The sequence below is a fragment of the Benincasa hispida genome, chromosome 6 (genome assembly GCF_009727055.1).
Source record: "Benincasa hispida cultivar B227 chromosome 6, ASM972705v1, whole genome shotgun sequence".
Classification (NCBI taxonomy): domain Eukaryota; kingdom Viridiplantae; phylum Streptophyta; class Magnoliopsida; order Cucurbitales; family Cucurbitaceae; genus Benincasa; species Benincasa hispida.
Genome location: NC_052354.1, coordinates 28,814,327 through 28,834,591, shown reverse-complemented (window position 1 = coordinate 28,834,591; position 20,265 = coordinate 28,814,327). Strand labels below are relative to the sequence as shown.

Genomic DNA, 20,265 nt, shown 5'->3' with positions numbered 1-20,265 from the left:
TCTATAGCCAAGCTTAATACTATCCGGGTGGTGTTGTCAGTGGCAGTGAACAGAGATTGGCCCCTTCACTAACTGGATGTAAAAAATGCATTCAATGAGGAACTTGAAGAGGAAGTTTATATGAGTCCCCCGGGTTTCGAAAGTCAGTTCAAACACCGGGTATGCGGACTAAAGAAGTCTCTATATGGGTTAAAACAGTCCCCGAGGGCTTGGTTTGATAGATTCACCACCTTTGTCAAAGCACAAGGGTATAATCAAGGGCACTCAGATCACACATTGTTTACAAAGAAGTCAATTTCAGGAAAGATTGCAGTCCTAATTGTTTATGTCGATGATATTGTACTATCTGCTGATGATGATGCTGAGATGGTGAGACTTAAGATAAAAATGGCAGAAGAGTTCGAGATTAAAGACCTTGGGAAGCTGAGATATTTCCTCGGGATGGAAGTGGCCCAGTCAAAAGAAGGTATTTCAGTGTCTCAACGGAAGTACACTCTGGACTTACTCAAAGGAACAAATATGACTGGGTGTAAACCCGTTGAGTATAATTCAAAGCTTGATAATACAGATAACAAGGTTCCTATCAACAAAGAAAAATATCAGCGATTGGTTGGGAAGTTAATCTACTTATCTCACATGAGACCTGATATATCCTATGCGGTAAGTGTTGTCAGTCAGTTTATGCAGGCTCCCTATGAGGAGCATATGACAGCTGTTGAGCGGATTCTACGATACTTGAAGGAAACTCCTGATAAAGGCTTGATGTTAAAAGGTGCATTGAAGCTTACACTGATTCTGGCTGGGCAAGTACTGTGGTTGATAGGAAGTCGACATCTGAGTACTGCACGTTTGTCTAGGGTAATCTGGTTACTTTGAGAAGTAAAAAACAGGGAGTTGTAGCCAGAAGCAGCACGGAAGTTGAGTACAAGGCTATGAGTTTAGGGATATGCGAAGAGATTTGGTTGAAGAAAGTGTTGTCAGACCTTCACCAAGACAATGAGCTTCCAATGAAACTATTTTGTGACAATAAAGCAACAAATAATCCAGTTCAGCATGATAGAACGAAACATGTAGAGATTGACAGACATTTCATCAAGGAGAGACTGGATAATGGAAGCATATGCATTCCCTATATTCCATCAAATTAGCAAGTTGTAAATGTGCTCACAAAAGGATTGCTCAGACAAAGTTTTGATTATTGTATCAACAAGTGGGCCTGATTGATATTTATGCCCCAACTTGAAGGGGAATGTTGAAAATAGTTAATTTAACCAGGGCATTTTTGTACTTTACCACACCCTTAGGGTTTCCTACTACCTATTTATTTGTGCCTTCTCCTTGTATTTTGTGTATCAATCAATAATAAAAAATTAGTCTCTATCGTAGTTTTTTCTCCATGATCTAGGGTTTTCCACGTAAACTTTGGGTTCTTTTCCTTCTCTCTTTTTCATCACATTCTAATCAACATTTTCTGATGCTTAAGGTTTTTCTCATTGCCTTTTAAATAATAATAATGATAACATAGGTTTAAGAAGAAAAAGAAGAAAGAATTAACATCAACGACAGCTGCACTTAAGGCCACCTTTTTGGCCTTCTAAAATATTGCACCACACCTCCTAACGAGTAAAAGTTAAAAGCCATAAAGTGATTGAATCCAAACTGTCAGTTAAGCTTTCTTCAAACAAGTTAACATGAAGTAACATTATCAGTCGCCTAAATATAATTGGGCCAGGTATGTACCTGAATGTCATTTTCTGAAAGCATATCGTGTGAATGACGGTCTGACATATTCTCAAAGTGCTGGCATGGTGAACATATTCCAGTTAGCACTAAATGAATGTGAAATAATCAAGCTAGAAACTCAGTAATAATAACATCAAGAATAATAAACCTTCTCAAATTCTGTGTAAACTTCTTTTGGAGCAATAGTCATCAAAGTGGACAATGAATAAATTGCTGCTTCCCGTCTATCAGTCGCAGTGTTCATCAATCCTTGTGGTCCGAGGATGCCCTGAAGAAAATATTCATGCTTTAAAAAGCTAAAAAATATATACAAGTCTAAGAAAAGCCAGCATTTCGTATCAGTAAAAAAATAAATAAACAAATAAATAAGGGAGGTAGAAGATCTCCGAACTAAACTATTGAAATTCTTTTTACATATATATATTCCATAGATGACATATACAAAAAGAAGGAAACGAACCCCAACCAACAGAAAGTTACGTAAAAGCCTCCAATAAGCCAAAACATCAACCAAACTGTAATTCCTTTAACTGGGGGAAAAACACACACACATGACACAATGCATGCAACTTCATAAAACTGATAGAACACCACTATGTAGCATCAAACAGGGCATATTAAGTTATATTAGCTTTTAATTTATAAGGCTATAGAATCAGCCACTAAATTGGAATGAATTAGTTTCCTACTAATTAGTCATATTTAGTTACTGTTGTAACTCAAAAGATTGGACATGTTGAGCACTTGTTCTAGCTCATTCCAAAAAGTCATTCATGATTCTAGTGGACGTATCCAGAATACCAATTCCCAAAAAATTGTTCATGATTCAAGTGGGTGCATACAGAATGGGTGTACTAGTACGGTACCCAACCAAAAGATGAACCTATAAAACTTCCAAAAAGAACAAAGGAGAAAAAAATAGGTGTAGAGCATATGTGACGAGGAGGGAGGTATACATAAGCTTGAAATTAAAACAACATACAGATGCTACTTAAATGGATGGAGCACTATGTAAATTGACCTCATATCTTTGGGATGCCTAAACTCCCAAAAGATCAACTCTGAGATGCATGCTTGTTATCTCTCTTAAATCTACCCATGAAAACATAAAGTGGGAGCACCAAAAGAGTAGCAAATTTGTTAAGGAAACAAGGCCTTCCTGACTAAATGCTTGCAGAGTTTTCCTCGTGAGTCCCATACCTTATGGTATAAGGTCAACGTGAGCAAGTATGGGCAACTTAGTGGATCTAAAGCAGGGTAAAGGGCCTCCATAAACCCTCAAAAGATATTTTCAGTGAGCTTTCCTTTTTTTCTCATTTGTTCCATGTTTGGTAGGCAACGGAGTAGATACCTACTTTTGGGTGGACAAATGGTCCGGGGATAGACCCTCTACTCTTTGTTTCACCATTTTTAACATCTTTTCTCTTTTAGAAATAATTTAGTGGAAGTTGTCCTTTTTAGTTCCGGGAACACATTTGCCCCTTCTCTTAGCTTCTGCAATACTTTGTCCGAAAGAAAAACGAAAAGTATCATGACTTATTATTCTTGATCGGGACTTTTGTTCTAGTCCAACAAGAAGGGATACTAATATCTGTCATCCTAGTCCTATTCATCCATGGAATCCTAGTCCTTCTAAAGGTTTTTCGTGAAGTTCCTTTTCTCGATGTCTAGCGATCCTCCTCAATCCTCCATTTCATGAGGGGAGGTTTTTCTGACAAGTATTTGGTTGTGCAATTTTGATGAAGTTTGTGAAGGTGACAAATAATAGGACCATTAGATAGCTTGATGGGGATTCAAGTGATGTTTTGAACACGCGACAACTTTTCATTGATGACTTGGTGTAAATGTTGTACTTTTTATAGATCTTATTCTCTCACCTCACCTTGACCAATTGGAGAAATCTTGTCTAACTCTTTCGGTTTGGGCATGAGCCCTTCTTTTGTAAATTCCATACATTTATATATTGTCATCTTCGAAAAAACCTACCTGCTAGAAACTAAAATTGCATCATGGATAACAATATTGCAGAAATACAACATTCAAAAATAAACAAAAACAGAAAAAAAGAAAAGAGAAGGGAAAAAATAACATCCTGCATATTCCAAAATTCAAATCAACAGAGATATCACTTACTTTGCACAAATTTTCTACATTAGCAGCAATAATTCCAGTGAAGCTTAATCCATGAGCCTGCAAGCATTTATTGACCCGCTGAAGAGTAAACAAAAAGATAAATGAGTTAAAATCATCCCAAATTATTCTATTAAAGGAAACAACCAAGAGCACACACCAACTAGCAACATCTATAGAACATTGTTAACTTCTAAAAGAGCTCTTGGGATCAGAAACACAGATTGGAAAATAATTACAGAAAGGAGATAAGGAGACTAGAAACTATGCATCCAACCCACAAATCTCGAGGATATGGATATGCCTATGGAGGTAAAAACACGCCTGGGCAAAGAGTAAAATAAACTGCTGGACATGGATTAAGCTTGGGTCCATTTTACAGTTAGTGTTGAGATCCATTTTTGTGGGTTTGTTTTTTGTATGCCTTGTCCATTCTTTCATTTTTCTCAATGAAAGTTCAGTTTCTTAAAAATAAAACATAAATAATGAAAAAGGTGATTAGTGTAGTTCATAGGGGGAAATGACAAGGATATGTGATAGCAAGTAATCAAAATCTAAGTGGCAGCCCAATAAGCACGCCCTCTCTTTTTTTCTTTTTTTTCCCTTTCCTTTGGGACAAAAGTGAATTTTTCATTGATGTAATGGAAAATTACAAACAAGAAAGGTCTAAGATGGAAATTTCTTCAACCAGCCCATTAGGTTTAGAACCTTATTTAAGTATATTAAATCAATTATTGGATGCTTATGAACAGGTCCCAAGAGTTCCTATCCAATTGGAGTTTGTATCCCAGATTGAAGTTTGTCGATCATTTTATTTTGTTTCTTCTTTCACTCTTTTCTTATAAGAAACTTCACGCTAACTCTTTTTTGCAGTTTATTTATATCTCTGGAGCATTAATATCATTTTACTTTCCATTGAGATATTTTGTTCTTTTTTTAAAAAAGGAAACAAGATCTTTTCATTGATTAAATGAAAAGAGACTAGCGCTCAAAATACAAAGAAACAGAAAAAAAGAAAATATTGCAATTACAACCAATGCGGACAAATACAACAAAAAAGAGAAGACAACACTAATTGATCTCAAACTAAAAATCAAAAGAGCAACTAATCTTGAAAGATTCAAATGGTTCTTCGAATGCAAAAATCCTCAAAGTAAACAAACACCACCAGTGGACAAAACAACTGAGGGAAAAACTTCTAAAGAGCCCAACCAAACTGGAAACTGTAGGCCTTAAACGAGCTAACGAAAACCCCTGAGAGTGATGAAAAGAGAAACAATGCCCAATACTATAGCATCCACCCAAATCCTCAATTAAGTCTTAATTTGTGGTGACTAAGGTTTGATTTCTATCTGTAAACCACACACCTCAATTAAGGAATGAAAATTGGAAGGGATCGAGGAGAGTTATTTTGTTTCTTATTAAGAAAATAAAAAAAAAAAAAAAAAAAAAAAAAAAAAAATTATCCAATTATGTAACACAAACTTTTCATTTGACATTTATCATTCGCTAAGTATGAACACTAACAATATTACCGTGTGAATGTTGAAACCAAAAAAAAATTAAAGAGCGATACTTAGGCGCATCCTTGTTGCACCCATTTCTTTTGCAGCTCACTCCAACCACATAGCAGAAAAAACTAAAAAAAATATGTTAAAAAAAAAAAGAAAAGAAAAAGAAAAGAAAAAGAAAAAAGAGTTTGCCACGTGGAAAATTGTGGTTAGACTATTGAGCTGGGTTGTAAATAATGGGTGCAGCCTAGGCATAGGATGCATGCAAGTATTTCCAAAATAAAATTACCTTCCAAATATTATCTCGTTTTACAGTGCCGACTAAGCTCGGATGATGTGAGCATAACATTATTAAGAAAGAATCCCTAGAAGTAGTAGTTGTGGCCGCTCTTGAGATCACGAACAATGACTTAACCAGAACCTCGGTAGATAGAAGGTGTGGAATTTGAGAGTCCAATGAATACTCTATGTCACTGCAGACAAAAAGATTGCATCACCTCAGTATAAAAATCGGGGAAAAAAATTAGGAACAAAAAGTACTAACTGGACCACAATAATTGATTATGATGGAAGAAAATAATTACAAAATGTTTTGACCAGTAATTACAATAGATTGCAGAAACAGTATCAACTATCATATGACTGCATCCATTAATCAAATCACTCATAAAACTGTAAATAATAGACCGACCTTATCTTTGAAAAATGAAGTTTCTCTCCTACTAAAGAAAGGAAATTTGCAAATTCAAGTAAAAGAGCTTCACTCAGCTCTGGAGCACCAGTAACAAGCTTTCCAATAGCACTGCAAGCGAAACTTCGAACTTCCCAACTTGGATGGCACAAAAAGAACAATAATGGCTGCAAGAGTTTAACTACTCAGTGGCCAAAAACTTATATTGTTGGAAGACTGAAATGATAATTTATTTTGTAAAGAAGTCACCTGCGAGAGCAATTTGACTGAAAAGGTGTCTACCACTCTACAAAAAAAAAAACACAGAGCAGCTGTGGAAATTAGTATTATTATTTCAATCAATTCAAGAATTGTTGATGATATCGCTAATCAGAATATGACCTGCGTGAGTGTTCCACAAGAAGCACCTCAAGAAGATCAAGACATGCAACGCAATCTTCAATTGACAGTTTGGACGCCTGTGCACAGCAATAGAAAAAATTGCCCACATAAATAGTAAGTTGTCTTTTGCTAATTAACTTACAGAGACTTAAATGGGCAGCAAAAACAGGGTTCCAAAAAGCTACCATTGAAACTGGTACGATTGAAGGTTCATTTTGAGATACCAAAGACCAGATCTTTTCCTTGCTAACAATCTCCTCTGAAAACATAGGATATTATTACTATAAATTTAGCAATAAGCCCAACAGAGGACATCAGAGATTTTTGGGATAACTTTTCTGAACAAGAAACAACTTTTTTTAAAAACAAAAAAACTTCTTATTGATATAATGAAAAGAAATAAATCTTCGGGGGATTTTTTGAATAAGAAAAAACACCCTTTGCAACTAAAGTATGCAAACAAAATAAGAAAGGATAATTTCATTAAAAAAATAATAAGAAAGGGGAAAACATAAAAGGCACCAAAGAGCAAAGGAGATAACAAAAGAACCTCAGTCAGCAGCAATTAAAAAAGAGAAAAAAGATTGGTTGCAAGATTGTTTAAGCCTTTTAAGGTTGGTTCGAAAGAAGTAGCCTTGTCTCATCTTTAGTTTGTTGATGATACGATGTTGATCTACTTTGGCAATGATAATTGTAACCAGGATAAGCTTAAGAGATGAGCAGAGGTGATTGATTGCGAGGTTGGTTTCTATCCCTCTTCCTACCTTGGCCTTCCTCTAGGTGGAAACCTGAGGCAATGTCTTTTTGGAACCCCATTTTTTAAATGACTTGCAAAAGGTTGGCCTTGTGGAAGAAAGGCTTTTTTCTCCAAAGCTAATAAACTTACTCTGATCAGACCAATGTTGAGCGGTATCCCCATCTGTTACTTCTCTTTGTTTCGTGCTCCTAGTCTGATTTGCAAGAGCCTCGAGAAGTATATGAAAGACTTTCTTTTGGGAAGGGGTGGATGAGGGGAAGGGTTCTCATCTCGTTAGCTGGGAGGCTGTTGGGCGTTCCGTAACAAAGCTCTGTTGGCTAAGTGGCTTTGGCATCTTTCCTTGAACCTGAATCTTTATGGCATTGGATCATTGAGAGTAAGCATGGCACCCATCCCTTTGATTGGGCAGCTAAGGAAGGCACACACCGAAATCCTTGGAAAGATATCGCTTGAGCTTCCCTCTTTTTCCCTTTTGGTCTGTTCCATTATGGGGATGGTAGGGATATGTTCTGAGAAGATCAATGGGTAAGGGATAGACCTCCCTGCTCTGTGTTTCCTCATCCTTACCACCTGTCTTCCTTAAGAAATCATCTGATCTCCATTTGTTGGTCTGGTCAAGAAGCTCTGACCTTTTCTTTCGAGTTTCGTCATCATTTATCTAATATGGAAACGACGGAGATTGTCTCTCTTCTTTCTCTGTTGGAAGAGTGCAGTTTTAAGGTAGGGAGAAGGAATGTTTGTGTCTGGAGCTCTGACCCTTTGGAAGGAGTTGCAAGTCTTTCTTTAGGTTGATGGTGGACCTTGCCCTTGTAAGTGAGTTGGTCTTTTATGTGGTCTGGAGGATTAAGATTTCAAAGAAATTCAAGTTCTTTACTTGTCAAGTTTTGCTAGGTCATATGAACATTTTGGATAGACTTGCTAGGAAGATGACCTCGTTAATGGGTCCTTTCTGGTGTATTTTGTGCGAGAAGGCGGAGGAAGACCTGGATCACCTTCTTTGGAATTGTGAGGTCTGTGTGGAGTTGCTTCCTATAGGAGTTTGATGTTCAGATAGCCGGGCAGAGGGAAATTAGTGTGACAATCGGGGAGTTCCTTCTCATCCCCCTTTCAAGGAGAAAGTCAATTTTTTGTGGTCTGTTAGGATATGTGTTGTGCTGTGGGATATTTGGGGAGAAAGAAACATTAGTGTTCAGAGGCATAGATAGGGACCCTAGTGAGGTTTGGCCTTTAATGAGGGGCTTTGGTATCGAAGCTTTTTTGTAATTATTCTCTAGGTAACATCTTACTTAATTGGAATCCCTTTCTTTAGAGAAAATGTTACGTGGGCTTATTATGCTCTATGCCCTTGGATTCTTTCATTTTTTTCTCAATGGAAGTTTTTCTATAAGAATTTCTAGATGAAAGTTGTTGATTCTAAAAAAGAAAAAGAAAAAGAAAAAGAACACCCATAAAGAGAGTTTTCATCTAGAAAGCAGAAAACAAGTTCAACGGCAAGTGCTAGATGAACATGTCTAGTCTTAGCATAAATCTCTTATTGCTAACTAAAAATACATCCACAATCTTCATTGCATCTCTTGCCTTTTTGTAATTTCATACTATCAATGAAATTGTGTTGGAAAGTTTCTTATGAAAAAAAAGGAAAAAAAATGCTATTCCTAGAATAAAAAGTTCTCATATTCCCTCCAGACAAAAATTCTAACATTTTTTTTTTTTTTTTTGAAAAGGAAACAAGGCTTTTCATCAATGAAATGAAAATAGTCTAATGTTCTATATACAAATAAACAAAATAAGCAAAATAACGAACATACAATGAAGCTAGGGTTGTTTCAAATGTAGGAAAATGAGTCAACTTATTTACAAATATAGCAAAATGTCATTGTTTATCACTAATAGACATTTATTAGAGACACTAATATATATCTATAAGTGTCTATCACTGTCTATCACTGATAAACAGTGACATTTTACTTTATTTGAAAATATTTCCAACAGTTTTATCATTTAAAACAATAATCTATGAAGTTAACTGGACAAAGCCATAAAAGAAAAGCAAATACAACCAAATACATCCCATATCATAATAAATTGTCTCTTGAACGAAAACCACCAAATCCAACAAAAATTCTCAACTCATAGCAGAGATCACAAAACACCAGAAAGCCTTAGCTTTACAGGTGAAAACATAACCCCTAAAAAGTAAGATATGCAGAAAGATTAACACTGACTTACACTATCACACGTACATATTAAAAACCCCAAACACATGATAATCAATATTAAATGAAAGCTGACAAGTACGAAAGAAAGTATTTTTTTTCATTTATCAATGGAAAGTTTGATTCTTGTTTATAAAAAAAAAAAATGAAAGCTGACAAGTAAAAAGAGGGTGTTTTGTATAATCTGGCAAACATGATGATTCAAATCTCATATATAATAGAAAACATGATTAATTGTGATAAACACCTGCTTTAATATCGACAGCCATAATCTTTCCAACTAAAAGCAAAGCATATATTCCATCCAACCGCTGCACTGCTTTTGTAAAACCAGTTTTCACAAGTTGGATAAGAGGCACCAAAAGACCTGATATCTGCAATTGATTTTTCACAAGAAACAAAATTATATGAATTCAATATGATGAAACTTAAAACCAAATGGAGGGAGGGAAGAAAATCCACAAAATTCAGCATTCTAACCCTTGCAATCACATCAGGATTTTTAGAGATAACACGTAGACAACGAAGGTGTCCCCTCCTTAATGTTTCCTTCTCCTTGAGGCCAGATGCAAAAAGTGAAAGAAGCTCTGGTTGAATGGAATCAGAAGATCTTGCAGCCCAAGCAGCTAGAGCGGACAAAATTGCAAGTTTTACCTCTTCATTCCCTACAATTAGTACAATAAATAATTAGCGTCAATGTGGAGATCAAAAAGGAAGATGAAACCATTTAAACAACATAAACTTAACTTGGGGATTTGATAGAGCCGTTGAAAATAACCCAAGAGAAAGTAACTTATGCCGACTTTAAAACAATTATCAGGACCAACAATAGATAGACTGTTACCTTCACTCCTATAACATGACAAAAGAAAGCTGCATATTAATTGTGAAAGACTGCAAATACTTTTTCCTTCTGGAGCATGAGCCAACTCTTGCACCATGTTGAACATACCAATCCGCTGGTAAGGGAATGCCAGTCTTCCTTCTGAGCCTGCAAGAATGGAACCACATAGCCCAGAAGTTAGGCAGAAGAATAATCACCAATACCTTAAAATTCAGAACATATCACCCTTGGTTAACAGGCATCAAAACAAACAACTTGGTCCAATGGGGTGTATAAAATAGCAAAAAGAAGCAGCGAAGCACCAATCACTTTTTTTGTACAAGAAACTAAGTGTATTAATGATCTCCTAAAGGAAATACATAAACAACATAAGGTTCATTAGCTCAACCAATTAAAAATATAAACATAATAAAAAACATAAAGGCAAACCTCCAATAACAGCTTTAATATTATTGAACATTGCTTCCAGAGTATCAGGATTACTTGATTTCCCAGTCAAACATCTAACGATAGCCAATGCTCCAATCCTTCTATTTTCATCTGTGTGTCGAGCCTGTGGTGATACCACTGAAAGAATTTCTATTGCATACTTACTTAAATCAAGGGTGACCGATTGCAAACAGAATGACACTGAATCCAACACAATCTCAGGGTTGCGTTTAAGCATTTTGACAGAAGACGGCACCACAACACTCTGGAGATCATCATGTAACATATGTCCAAAAAGAGGACGAAACGCTTCACTAAGATTCTTCGTAGGCTTTTCCCTGGCATTTAAAACTGACTTGACATAGAGATCAAGAAATGTTGGCTGTACAACACACACACACACAATCAAAGATGCTAAGTGAGAACATGATCAAATCAAACTTAACAATAAGAAGATCTCCAACATTGTGCAAATTCAAAAAAAAAATTAACTACTGACCTTGAATTTTTCAAATAAGGGAGGCAGAGTATTTGAAAACTCCAATAACAGAGTCAATAACTCCGGAGCGTCTTTGTATGGTATGCGTGCATCATTTAGTTCGTCAATGTACATTCTGCAAATGTCTGCTGACTGCACAAGTAGAACAAAAATTTGCAAAAATAATCAAAATTGAGTTAATAACATGTAGCGTCTCATTATTTATGAAAAAGGGTACACAGAGTAAACCTGAGATAATAAATTAAAAAATGTTTGCTTGCAAGCCCTTCGCTCTCGGAAAGACCCCTCCATAAGAATGTGGATTAAATTCGCTTGAGCTGATGCTAATCTAGAAAAGGCATTCTTTGAAATGGTGGAAAACTGACTATAAACAAGAAGAAGACATGACCACTTGAGAAGTCTATAGCACCCTACACATGTGTGAAACTTTGACTGCTTTTCCATGGACTGTACAAGGGCTGCTGCAAAACTTTTCATGAATGTTATCTCATCTAAAGCTTTTATAATTACATTATCCACAGCTTCCCTTGATCCACGATCGTCATAAATAAATAGTGTACTAAATATTATGTCAACCAACTGCAAAGCGAATTCCTCATATGCCTCTGCATAGTTAAAAGAGTGTTGATATTCAGATCAGCCTAAACATGAGAGGTTGCTAAAAGAAATCAATCAAAACAAAATCCTGTTTGCAAAAAACCAGAGCAACTGACAAGGGAAAAACATCTGGATCTAAAACATAGCTGGTGTCGTACATATTCCATAAGTAATATGTCCATATAATTCCGAAAATAGAACAGCTTTCATTGAGAAAAAATTAAAGAATACAGGAGTGATCATCAAAAACACACCCACCAAAAAAAACCCCACCTAAAGGGGTTCCAACTAAGTAAAATGTTTCCTATAGAATAGTTACAAAATAGCTTCAAAACCAAAACCCAAAGGGACACATGAAATCTCACCAAAGACCACACCTCACAAAGTTCCATGTCCCTCACTCTAAACATTCTATCATTCCTCTCCCCCCAAACATCCCAAACAACCGCACACACCCCAACAAGCCACAAAAAACAGTTTTTCTCCGTAAAGACAGATGGAGGAGGAACTCCTCGATCATCATACAAACGTCTATCTAACCAGCAATGCTCAAATCAAACTCCTGCAAAAAGAAACTCCATATAGTCCTCACATACTGGCAGTCCCAAAGGAGATGATCCAGATCTTCCTCCACCTTCCGACAAAGGATACAGCAAAAGGGTCCCACAAGCGAAGTTCTTCTCCTAACTATCGAAAGTGTTTACATGACCAAGCAAGACTTGCCAAATAAAGAACCTGACTTTCTTAGGTATCTAAATCCTCCAAATCACATCGAACATAGACACTCCACCTCGCTAACATACCCTCTTAACCTAGCCACGAGAGATAAAAAAAAATCTTCTAATTCCATCTAAACATTTCCCCGTGAGAAACATTGCAAACTTTCTCCATTCAAACAACCATTATTATAACTTTCAGCTCATATGATGTAGTAGGATTAGTGATAATCTAGTTGTTTTGGTTTTAGATTGTTTGTCTGTCTATTTGACTTTTTATATTTCATCACATCAATCAAATATCTTTTCTCACCCAAAAATAATAATAATAATTAAATGTACTAATTAAAGTTACATAGACAACCATTCCGAGATGGGAAAAACAACAACAGAATTCCAAAAAGGATAAAAATAAAATGTCACTATCTAATCCAAATGCTACAACTTAAACAAAAACAAAAACAAAAAAGAGCTTTCCAATGTAACCGGAAAGAAGCCATCTAAAATGTGGAACACCTTCAGCAGCATAGGAGTTTCTTCTAAAAAGAAAGGTCAAACTACAATTTCATTCTTGAACTTTCAAGTTTGTGTCAAATAGGTCCCAACTCTTGAGAGTAATAGGTTCCTAAACTTTTAAAGAAATGTATAATAAGTCTCTAAACATATAAGTCCTTGAGGTTCATGTCTAATAGGCCCTTTAACACATTTGAAAATTTTTTTAATTAATGAATTTATTGGACACAAAATTGAAAATTGAAGGTTTATTAGACACAAAATTCAATCCTTTTTTAAGTGAGAAACTGAGCATTACTCTTGTATTTTTGTTTGTCTCATGACTTCTTTTGAATATTTTGTTTCCTTGTATTTTGAGGACTAGTCTCTTTTCATGAAATTAATGAAAGATTTCTTTTAAAAAAAAAAAAAAAAGAAACTGAACTTTTTTTAAAAGAAAGATATAAAACTTTTCATTAAGAGAATGAAAATAGACTAATGCTCTTAGAAACTGAACATTTATTGAAAAAAAATTTGAAAGAATACAAAGGATACAAAAATAGAGAAGCCCACAAAAAAGCCCCAAACGACCAATTTACAAAAAGGGGCTCCAATCCCAGAAAAAAGGACCTAACAAGAAATCACGAAAAGATTTAATCACCGACGTCTAGATAAACATAAAACCTAACAAGGGATGAAACTTCGATAAAATACATCTATTGCCCCCGAAAGATTCTATTGTTTCTCTCACAGCAAAGACCCCACAAAATGAACCAAACCCTAGTCTACCACAAAAACAACCTCTTTCCTTGAAAAGAACGATAAAAAAATGTGGAATAGGACCCTATTAGTCTACTGCCCTATAGAATAGATTTGTTGGTTTTAAAGTTGTGTTGAATATGTTGCTAAGACCTATTAGATACAACATTGAAAGTTCATGACCTACTTAACATTTTTAAAGTTCAACAACATATTAGACATAAGTTTGGAAGTTCAATGACTTTAACTTTTAACATTAAATTTTCGATAAATAGTTAAAGGAAATCCCCTCTCCCTAAAAATTTCAACTCTCCCCAACCATTAGCCTCCATCAATCATCGACCCTTAGCCTCTCTCCACCCTCCTGTTTGTCGAACATTTGGTTTGCGTCCATTGTCGCTCGTTAGCCTTCTTCATCATGCCCATTTTCAACGGCTTGTCCACCACTCATCTGCGACCCAATCATTTGAGCCTATGGAGGTTGATTCATGATTTAGGGTTGAAATACAAAGGAAAGTCTCTTCAAGAAGCTCCCTGACTTTTTCCCTCTCCTCTCCAAGCACTTGACTTCCTTCGTCCAACCTCAAATTACCACCTCTGTCTCTTAAATGTGGAATGCTCCTCGTCAGTTCCATTGCTAAAAACCCCTAAAGTTGGATTTTTCAGCTTTTTCACTCTTTTTTTGCCTCTCTTCTCCACACGTTCATTTCAAAATCTTTTGCCTCCATAGATATGAGAAAGTTGATGCGTTCGGAATATTTTCTTCAATATTTGGGGTGGAAAACAGGAAGTAATCATCACGTTTTCACTTTCAGTTCCTCTACTCCATTGGTTTAAATGTGCCATGGTTGAATTACTGCAAAATCCAGTTCATCCATTCTTTTGTAAGAAATTAAGGATGATTTCGAGGTAATCTGTTTATCTAAATTCATATCATATTTTGGTTGACATTTTGAAATGTTCTGTTATGCCTTTCTCAAGGGGAAGAAATATTGTGCAAGTTCCACGTTGGATTGAGATTGATAAAAAAAGGATTGATGGTCTTCTGGGAAATGGTAAATGATTTCCAACTTTTGAGAATAAGATACAATCATAGTACGAAATTTCTCTTCAGCAAATGGTAGTAGGAAATTCTCAAGATGGATTGATTACTCACAAGAAATTTTCAAGAAGTTATGTGGTAGTGATCAAGCATAATTCAAGTTATTTCTAGAATCATAACTCGTCAAACCTAACAACCAAAGTTCACTACACTAAGGTTTCTTTTTTTGGGTAAGGAAGTGGTGGAATTGAAATTTAACTCCATTTTGGTGGTATATCCATTTTGAAAAGAAAAGGAAGTAGTGGACCTGAAAATTTAACTCCATTTGGTGGTATCTCGGTTGCTTGCACACTACTCTTGGAAGGAAGTTCAAAATTCCTTAAAGGATTATCTTCAGTCCAAAGATTCGACTAATCCTTTAATCGAGGCTGAGTGAAGATTGATGAAGATTTTTTAGAATTAATTTTCGATGGTAATTGGAGGCTTTTCAATGACCTTCATTTGAAACTTGAGCATTAATCTAATAAGAATCACTCTCGTCTGGAGTTTACTAAAAGTTATGGAGGTTGGATAGCAATTAAAAACTTGCCTTTGGAATACTGGAAACTATAAGGCAAAATTTAGGTGGTCTGGTCAGCATTACTTATCAAACCCTTAATTTCATTGATTGTTTCGTTGCCCTATTTGAAGTTGAGAAGAACATTTGTGGCTTCATTCCAGCAAAAATTGTTGTTAAGGGCGGTAATAATAGAAGTTTCTCTTAGATTTGATTATATAGTTTCGGTTGACACTTCAAGTTAAGTATTTTACTTCATGGTGATTTCATCGTTCAAAGACTTCTCAAATTCAGTGGATTTTTAAGTAGGATAAAAAAGGTTGTGGAAGATGGAAATTTTATTGTGTCAAATGAAGATGAGTTGAATGATGTAGTTGTTTGTTATCTGTTTCTTAATATGATATACTTTGATGTTTTTGTTAATCATGATGGTATTACTGTTCGATCCTGTCTTCTATTGGTGATACTTTCCCACAAAAAAAGCCAAAAGAAGAAAATAAGCAGTCGAGGACTCTTCTGAATTTTTCATCTTTTATAACTACAATGGGTACAAATGAGGTGAAGCCAAGATTTCTCAGAGGTTCCTCTTTTCATTATTTTTCTAAAAAAGAAGCCCTTGTTATCTGCAAACACTCAAAGATTAATTTTGATACTGTAGAGGAATTTTGTACTTGTTTATTGATTTCCTCTTCATATTTGATAGGCTGTCATCTATGAACAACATATACTTCAAGGGAGGAGGATAGGAATCGATTTTTCTCTCCTTGAGAAAACCTATCCCTGAGGAGGGGAAAAAAATAGCTGCCTTCCTTCTAACACTGGACCATCATCATTTCTCAGTCCAGCCTCCGACCACCATCATCAGTCACAGAAGCCTCTGGTCACCTACCGCCACCACCCTTGGCCGTCGATCCTTGTCATCAATTGATGGTTTTTACCTTCTTTTAGGTCATCATCTTCCTCTTTTCTTCATTCTTTCAGTGGGCATTGCTCTGCATTCCACCGTAGCCTCCACCGACAGCTACAAACATCTTTGACCACCTACCCCCAACACCCTAGTCGTTTTTCTATCGTCAATCATTATGCCCAAAACCCTAGATCCCCTTCAAGTCTTTTTTCTTATGGAAGGTGATGTAATAGGTTTGGGATACTTTGATAAAATCAAGTTAATCTTGGTTAATCATTAATTACATTTCAATTACCAAATTAGTTTTCAACCTCTTTTAGTTATCTTTTTAGGACACCTGAGGACATTTGTAATTCACTATAAATAGAGTCTCCCCCCTTGTATTTGATATCTTCTCATTCATAATAAAGACTTTGTTGGTTCTTGGAGATTTCTCCCCTTTTAGTATTTACGCTACATCAATTTGGTATCAAAGCATCCGTCTGAGCCAAGCTAACTGCTGCCGGTGGAAGTCCGAGAAACTCTTGGCGATACTGATTGCAAGAGGGAGCTTTATGACTTGTGCTCGTTGCCGAACAACACACACCTAACTAGGAGGAACCCTTTAAATTCAAGAAAATTGAGAAGAAATTTGGAGAGTCATCCAAGAATGACATTTTAGAGAAGTTTTAATGCATTTTGGGACAGAAATGATCATTTGTGCTATGAAGAACGACCAAAAAAGATCAAAACACGTTCGAGAAAAATTCAAGAATCGGTCCTACAACAATTGTGATGAAGAAACCCTTAAAAAAAAAAATACTTCAAACTATGCTTAGAATTGGTATCTGATACAAATTTGTCCGGATATGTGGCAAATACATGAATTAAAATATCTGAATTTTTATTAGATATGTTTGCCCCCTTCCAAACGCGAAGGGAACATGTTGCTTAATTTTTATTGGATATGTTTGCCCCCTTCCAAACGCGAAGGGAACATGTTGCAATAATTTTTTTTTTGAAAATTTAAGCCCAACCGCAGCCACCCTTTATCCCACTAGCTTATTTGTTTTAAAGACCCTTAAACTTGGCAGCCCAAGACAAAATCAACTAAAAGTAATAGAAAAAAAAAGGATAGGATCATAGGATTAAAAGAAAAAACCTATAAATTCTGAATTGATAATCAGATACTATCTCATTCTCAACTAAGCTCTATGATTTTCAATTTGCAATTCACAGTTCCCTCAATTCATCTTCTACTTCTTCATTCCCCTACCATTCACGCCCAAACACCACTCCTCAACCTCATCACCGCCAACCAACCACAGCCACAACTCCTAATGAAAATATAGAAATTATCAATTCATTAAAGAGACTTCGTCTTCTACATCATTTATAGAAATTATCATACCTGTATCACATTATTCGTGTTTGTGCTTCTTAACCCATTAAATATACTACACCTATCAATTCATTAAAGAGACTTCATTTTACCATGCTTTCAACTTCTGATGGTCCAAACTCCAAGCATAATTCCCAACTCCTCACTCTTACAAATTATAACATGAACCCTTTTAACCTCTCTACAGCTCAGGCGGTCCACGATGCCTCAATATCGTGACAGTATTTTCTACTTAGGAGAATGGAGCCACTTAAGTAGGAAACTAATCATAATCCTAATTAACAAAGAAAATGATCATAGTCCTAATTAACTAAGAAAATAATGCTAATTCTAATTCTAATTAATTAAGAAAACTAATCCTAATCCTAATCCTAATCTTTACTAATTAAGAAAACTAATCCTAATCCTAATCAATTAAAAATTTGACCAAGATACTCCATTTTACCTTATCCTATTACATCAAGAAGAGCTGTCACTTCGAATAGCTGTCACTTCGAATGTGTTTTTGCTCCCTCGATAATTCACAAAATGTAAAATGTATTTAACCATGAAAAATACTAAATTAAGTACTAATAGAGGTGGTGGAATGTGGAGTATAGTGCAACGTAAATACACGATTACATAAAGCATGGCTTTTTAACAAAAATATATAGACATATACACTTATAGAATAAAGATAAACCCAGCAAAAGAAACTTAAAATCACATGAAAAACAAAATTCCTAGAGAAATACCACAACATGAACGCTAAAACATAGGGCAATGCTCGTAATCCATAAGAAGAGAGAGTGTGAAACCCATAACCAAAATCCAACAAGATGTTGACAATGATTGAATTACACACAAGCATCGATGTCCCAAAAGGGAAAAAACCAAAAAAGAATAATATAAACAATGACTGAAGAAAAACCAAGCTAACCAGAATTCTCGAAAATGGCAGGGATTTGGCTTCGGAAGATCTGGATCCGTTTCTTGGTGGATGGAGTGGACACCAACCCAGAAATTGAGTTGAGAAGGTCCAATGAATCCGCCATTGGTAGAAACGAATATCTTCCGATTGGGAATTCGCGGCCTCAAATACGTAAGTTGAAAATGGTGAGACGAAGAGCCTGACGCTGCTGCATATAAGAAGAGCTTTGCAGAGGTTTCAACCTTAGTTTTAGGGTTTTAGGAACTACAAGAAGAATGGATGGACACTCATTCTTTAAATACAAATTATTTACCTTTTTAACTTTGAATTTAGCATAAGTGAATGTCTTCTTATTTTTTCGTCTATGCCTCAATAGTTCTCCAATTTTGTTTCTACGTGTTTGCCATGTGGTATGTAAAGATAAATACTTTGTAGTATTTAAAAATGCTACAGAAATGTACTAGTATTCTCACAATCAATGCGTGGAGAAAAAAAAAACTATCGTTGTAATTGCTAGTTTGATCATCTTTAGTATTAGGAAATCGAAAATCTCTATCCTTCATTTATAGAGTTCCTTTTGGCCTCTCGTTTTGATTGTTGTCTTAGTCTGTCTCTTATTATGGGTAGACTACTATCCATCCGAGGAGTATGTCCACTAGGACTTTGTCTTATATAGGTCAATTACAGCTTTATTCAATCTGTTCTACAGAGTTTTCAAGTATATTGAGCTAACATGTTTGTTCTGACGACAAAAGTTGTTCAAGACTTACATCGCTTACTTGGCTCCTATCTTTGGAGAGGGAAGCTAGACAGTGTTGATGAGGATAAATTTGTTTAGCTGATGTATGTTCTCTGTGTTATGATGATGGTTTTGGAATCTGTCATCTTGTTTCTTGAAATGTTGTTGTTGTCGTGAAGTTGTTGTTTCCTATCTTGATCCCTTGTGGGTTGTCTAGGTAGATACTTATAGTTTACACGATTGGAGTATCGATCGTTACTTTAATTCTTTGTGTTTGGTGTTGGTGGACTATCATTCATGTTTGGGATAGTTTGCAGCCCCTTGGTTTTTTTTTTTTTTTTTTTACTGGAGATAGACATTGTTGTTTGGTTTGATTTGACTATTGATTAGAAGGGACCCTATCTTTAACAACAGTTTAGTACAACAACTATTTTAAATATGAATAGTTCCCTTCAAGCTACTCCTTCATCTGTATGGGAATTTGAGTCTGGCCCTCTAATTTTAAAGACCTAGTGGAACTCTTGTAGCAAGTACAATCAATAGTGGTTAAGGTTGGAGGCAGTCAAACCACTTGTAACAAGTACAATCAACAATTGTCGAACCACACTTGTTTAAAAGTTGTTCTTCAATCTTTACAAGATCTTAGAAGTTGTTCTTGAACCATTTTTCAATATTTAGTAGGTTAGGTCATCTATGCATCACTTCAAAACACACGCAACCTTAAGATGCCTTTTAAACTTATTTTTGTCCATAAAAAAATATCCTTGAGTTTATGGAGAAAATTAATCTAACTAACTATTTTGTAAAAAATTTTACATGATTGAACTCTATTCATTATCTGCTATGTAGCTTCTTGGGTTTTTGTCTCCTCTAGCATCGGTTTTAGGTCACTTTTAGCTCGTTTTGACCTCTTTCGTGCCTAAGGACTATTTTTCCCTTCCTGAGGCTTTTTTCATCAAATTATC

At 35.5% G+C, this 20,265-nt stretch overlaps 1 protein-coding gene across 1 annotated transcript in view; it reads right to left on the bottom strand.

The window, feature by feature from the left end:
- LOC120080505 (protein ILITYHIA) overlaps positions 1–18,838 on the bottom strand; it is a 60,566-nt gene extending 41,728 nt beyond the window's left edge. Inside the window, exons 1-15 of the mRNA XM_039035178.1 lie at positions 18,571–18,838; positions 11,430–11,806; positions 11,202–11,333; positions 10,703–11,084; positions 10,274–10,420; positions 9,910–10,094; positions 9,677–9,803; positions 6,642–6,715; positions 6,457–6,533; positions 6,325–6,361; positions 6,076–6,242; positions 5,674–5,857; positions 3,877–3,954; positions 1,892–2,011; positions 1,741–1,800 (exon numbers count right to left, since the gene is read on the bottom strand). Of these exons, the coding sequence (XP_038891106.1) occupies positions 1,741–1,800; positions 1,892–2,011; positions 3,877–3,954; positions 5,674–5,857; positions 6,076–6,242; positions 6,325–6,361; positions 6,457–6,533; positions 6,642–6,715; positions 9,677–9,803; positions 9,910–10,094; positions 10,274–10,420; positions 10,703–11,084; positions 11,202–11,333; positions 11,430–11,806; positions 18,571–18,685 (2,262 nt within the window). The 5' untranslated portion in view covers positions 18,686–18,838. The remainder of the gene's footprint in view (positions 1–1,740; positions 1,801–1,891; positions 2,012–3,876; positions 3,955–5,673; positions 5,858–6,075; positions 6,243–6,324; positions 6,362–6,456; positions 6,534–6,641; positions 6,716–9,676; positions 9,804–9,909; positions 10,095–10,273; positions 10,421–10,702; positions 11,085–11,201; positions 11,334–11,429; positions 11,807–18,570) is intronic.
- Positions 18,839–20,265: the final 1,427 nt, after the last annotated feature.